Source organism: Microchirus variegatus (assembly GCF_963457635.1).
Source record: "Microchirus variegatus genome assembly, chromosome: 8".
Lineage (NCBI taxonomy): Eukaryota > Metazoa > Chordata > Actinopteri > Pleuronectiformes > Soleidae > Microchirus > Microchirus variegatus.
In genome coordinates this window covers 25,211,544-25,216,596 of record NC_139809.1, presented here as the reverse complement: position 1 = coordinate 25,216,596, position 5,053 = coordinate 25,211,544, and the positions used below count along the sequence as shown (strand labels likewise).

Below are 5,053 nucleotides of genomic sequence, written 5' to 3'. Positions count from 1 at the left end.
TTTCAGAATGTACCTAAAATGCACTCTAACCTTTACAGGTGAACGTAAGTTAACCTTCTCCAAACTTTTGAATGTCTGTGTTGTTCAGTGTTTCAGTACTTCTTGAATAACATGCTGTTCTCTAACAAGATGATTAATAGCAAAAAAATCACAACAACTGTCTGTAAAAAAAATGGTAGAATATCACTGTAGCATGAGCGAACTCGACATTGATAAGGAAGTTCCTGTTTTCTTGTCAATGCACAGTCATGACAAAAATCAGCGTCATCAGAGTCAGATACTACACTCTCTCTTTGCAAAGAATAAACCATGCTCCAACAATCAATTTTGATTCAACTTTATTTACTCATCAACTTGCCAAACCACAAGATATACATTCATGGATAGAGATTCTGGAACATGATGAATGCCACACAGCATTGGTGTATTAAAGTGACCCTGAAAGAACGTCAAACTAAATGACTGAAATGACAAGCTCTTTCAGATAATTAAATAAGTAATAATACGTATGATGAGAAGTAAGTACAGGAGATCAGAGTTCAGGATTGTAGGACCAAACACAGCTGAAAGTCAGACCATAATTTTCCTCTCTGACAGACTCTGGCAGCTCAAACTGAGCTTGCTGACGCAGGAGCTGTCGGATGTCGTGTCCCTCAAACTGTGCTCTCCCAGGATCTCCGATCAGGACTTGGGTGCCGTGGGTCTTGATGCAGCGATCCAACCAGCCGTGGAGGCTGGTGGCTAGGGCCTCGTCGTAGAACATGTCACCCAGGAGAATCAAGTCAAATCCCTCTGGCCCTGAACCAATCATGTTGTCAGTCACACAAACGGGAGGATCCACGCCGTTCAGCTCGCAGTTCATGCGGGTTGCAATGGCAGCAACTGTCACACAAAATTGGTAGAGTTAGTACTTTTTTCACACCTCAACAAATAAAAGGTGATATTGTGTGAGTTTTTTTTAACCACAACACAAAATACAGGAAAATATACACATGTGTATGCAGGTGTGAAATTTATCTAAATGTGTATCATTTACACTGGAAATGTGTAATCTTTAATTTAATAATTAAATGCACAGTATGCAATATCTGCCACTAGGGGTCTCACAATCAGAACAGCAAGACCTTTTTTTTTTTTTTTTTTTTTATAAGAAAGCAGCATGGGATCATTTAAGATTAAAGATTCAAGAAGTTTATTGTCATGGACACAGTAAAAACACATAGTTAACAGGACATTATTGCATTGCTGTTCTCCCAAGTACCAATAAAAACACAATTTAACAAAGAATCAGAGAGGCATGTTTTAATAAATACATAAAAAAAGGAAGTCTTGATTGGGAGTTTAAAGTGCTCTGTGCTTGTACAACAGATGGCGGGGCTTGATGGGGAACAGCTCCTCTCCTGGGATAATCTTACTCTTTGGACATGGACATTTTGTATCTATTTTGCACTTTTTACATTGTTTTTGCACTTTATACACTGTTTTGTTTTTGTTTACAGTTTTGCATTCCTACTCATTTTTGTGACATGATGTAGATGTGTAATGTGCAATATGACCTGTTCATGTATAAACTTCGATAGGTTTGGCGTGGAGTAACGTAATACCATGGTTGTATATATGCTCCTGGTCTCTCTCTTCTGTCTTTACCTCGAGGCAGATGGCTGCACATCTTTGAGTCTGGTTCTGTCAGAGATTTCTTGTTCTGTTAAAAGAGAGTTTTTTTTTTCTCTCCACTGATGCCTAGTGTTTGTTCCTTGTGTGAATTGTTGGGTTTCTGTGCTCTATGTACAGTGCCTTGAGAAAATGTATGTTATGATTTGGTGCTATACAAATACAATTGAATTGAATTGAATTGAATTGAATTGAATTGAATTGAATTGAATTGAATTGAACTGAATTAAATTGAATTGAACTGAGTGGAGTTCAGGAATCTGAATTTTTATTTCTTTTTTATTGTAGATTTGTGTATTTACATTCTTAGAAAGCATAATATCAAGAATGTGATATGACTGGTGACTTATGTGTTTAACCTGTTTATATTGTCACACCAATGAAGACTTGACATGTTTTACGATAAATAACCACCTATTTTCCACTTATATTGTGACCAAATGGTGAATAGTTATGAATCATACTATAAGATACAACAACAATGCCAGGTTACAGTTCATTTTGCCTTACAGCCAAATGCTTGTGAATTAATTTAAAATACATTTAAAAAAAGATTCTGATTAAAAAGTGCAACATATCAAAAACTTAAAAAAAGAAAAAAAGTGGTGCATACCAGTGTCAATGTCATTGGCAACAACATGAGCTGCACCACATAGTTTTGCAACTATAGCTGAGGCTCCACAGCCGCTTCCCACATCCAGGACTTTCTTATCTTGACACACATGAGGATTGTCTAGGAGAAACCTGCGGGGGAGGAATATGGTCAGTTGTAAGAAGCTCAACAAAGGAGAGCCTGGCTGGTGCATATGAGTTTTATTGTGGGGATGGGAGCGGGGCAATAAACATTTGAAGACATAAAGGTTGGTCAAATGGAAAACAAAGAGTTTAGAAATAAAAATGTGTTTCTTTTGGGGAAGTATTTCATTCATGAATGTCAGTTTATAAAGAATGGTGTTAAATGATTTTTTTTTTTTTTTCATATATTAATGTGAAAAATAATATATAATAATAATTAATATAATGTATTAATTAATTTCTTTAATCTTACTGTCATTGTTGTAGTGTGTTGTGTTGCTGACATTGTCCTGCCAAGGTACTGAAGAACTTACTATAATCTTGCATATTTATATTATTAATATGCACTGTCCCATTATACATTAAAAACAAACCTGACCATACCTGGACAGTGCCTGTCCTCCCGGCCAGTATATGGCCCAGTAGGGGTCATCGAATGGCCACAGCTCTGGTCTTTCTCGCCAGAACCTGCAGTTTGGGGTGAAGAGTCTGAGTTTGAGCTCAGGAGTCAGACTCTGCTCTCCAGCGGTCTCTGTGTTCTCTGATATAAATGTGCGGACAGAGTCGTGAGGCCGACAGCTGTTGGAGAGACACCGGTGTCTCTGTCTGTTTGTCCGCTTAGTCGCGCTGAGAAATAATAGTTTAACATGACATTTCAGACTCTTCACAAGTCCAACCATGATCAATAACAAGCGACGGACGACCGTGCCACGTTCCTACTGAAACTAGAACACTCAATATAAGTTCCGCTAATATTATGGTTCCGACTGTCTGGGACAACTTATTTTCGAGGGGGGGCGCTGCTTCTTTTCACAGGGACAGAGTGAAGAGTGAACACACTGGAGACAGCTACATTACAGCAGTGCTCAGTACATCCACGTAATATATATATCCATGCTTTGGATGCACTTTAATACAGACGGTTTTCACGATGCCAGCTGTTGTTTTTAGCCCCTCAGACCTGGAGGTAATGTACTGTCCTGGAATGTGACCGGGAATCCATCATTGTGACAGGTCCAATTCTATGGTAGCCGTACAACACGGGAGGTTGTCGGCTGCTGGCTGAGACAATTCCTGTAGTGAGTTTATGCAGGTGTTCTTCATCCGATGGTAAATTAGAGTCCGAATGGTTCATGTATCATGACATGTTTATGTTGGAGGAGTGAGGCAAGGAATCAAAAGCAGTGTTTTCTAATTAAATCGTATTTCACAGGCAAAAGAAACTTCCCTGGTTGCAGACAACCGCCAACCAGACGGTCTGGTAACTAAATATTTTAAAAGTTGCTGCATTTTCACATTTTGTTCGTCACTGCCTTAAATCAAATAAATAAATAACATAAAACACTATTATAAATAATAGGTCCTGGATTTTTAGTTCAGTCCCCCACTATTATAAATAATACATTAATAACATACATTTTTTTTTTATATATATATATATATATAATATATATATATATTTTTTTAAATGTTATTAATGTATTATTTATAATAGTGGGGGACTGAACTAAAAATCCAGGACCCCATGAAGGTTTGGGCCGTCACTGACGTAAATTACTTTGTTTTCCACATTCTTTCTCTGTTAGATGTTACTCCCACGTTAATATGAGTAAGGAAGTTCAAGGACTCCCTTTTCCTTACTTCCTCTTTAAGCAGACAAACGTCTATAGTAAATTCTGGAGTCACTCTTGGCCTAAAATGTTGTGTGTGAATGTTACAGATAGCTCGCCTTCTCCTATAAATCCACGTAATCTTCATTTTTCTTACATCATATGACAAAGTTATATGATCAAATAATGAACATATTAAACCCAGTTCTGATGTAGACTGTTGCCTTTCTCTAACATTGTACCATACTGCTATCATGTGGTTAAAATTGACAATGTTTTGTAACAATCCTAGGGCATGGCCAGAATAAGAAGATAATTAAATCTCATGAATGAAATGTTATCCTTGTTGATGTAATCCTGCTGAACAGTGCCATTCTATCATTATAGTGATTCAGTAAAATCGTAGGGATTAAGGAATAGCACGTATTTTGCAAAGGTGTTTTTCTTTTTCTGTGTCTTTGATTGTGGTGCAATGGTGATCAAAACATGTGTGTCTGTGTGTTCGTGTGTGGTGGAGTCATATTCTTTAATAAAACAGGGTTCCTCTTTAGAGATCCACTGCCCTGCATGTTTTCCACGTTTCCTTGCTCCAGCACACCTGAATGGATCAAATGGATCGTTATCAGGCTTCTGCAGAGCGTGTTGATGAGCTGACCATTTGAATCAGGTGTGTTGGAGCTGGGCAACATCTAAAAAATACAGGGCAGTGAGTCCCTAAAGAGGAATGAAGCTCAGTTATCTTGCAGCTCGTGCTGTGCAGATATTACTCTAGCTTTTCAAATAAAAGCAATGACATTTGAGACTATTTGCATCAACATGTAAGATGACTAAAATAATAATTATATTCAGATGTAGGCTACGAAGCTTGACATAGGCGTGTCATTTTGGACTTACAGGTCATTAAAATGAAGCGTAAATGCTATGAATGGACATGATGCACGAATGCATGTAATATTAAAGGTGCCATAAGAATGTGG

The 5,053-nt window shown here is 37.7% G+C and overlaps 1 protein-coding gene across 1 annotated transcript; it reads right to left on the bottom strand.

Moving 5' to 3' along the window:
• Positions 1–384: 384 nt before the first annotated feature.
• Positions 385–3,146, bottom strand: etfbkmt (electron transfer flavoprotein subunit beta lysine methyltransferase; the record flags this gene model as incomplete). The annotated part of the gene is made up of 3 exons (XM_083894294.1): positions 385–882; positions 2,285–2,415; positions 2,851–3,146. 3 exons carry the CDS (start codon positions 3,144–3,146, stop codon positions 533–535), a joined length of 777 nt encoding a protein of 258 aa, XP_083750420.1. The 3' UTR covers positions 385–532.
• Between the last annotated feature and the right edge of the window lie 1,907 nt (positions 3,147–5,053).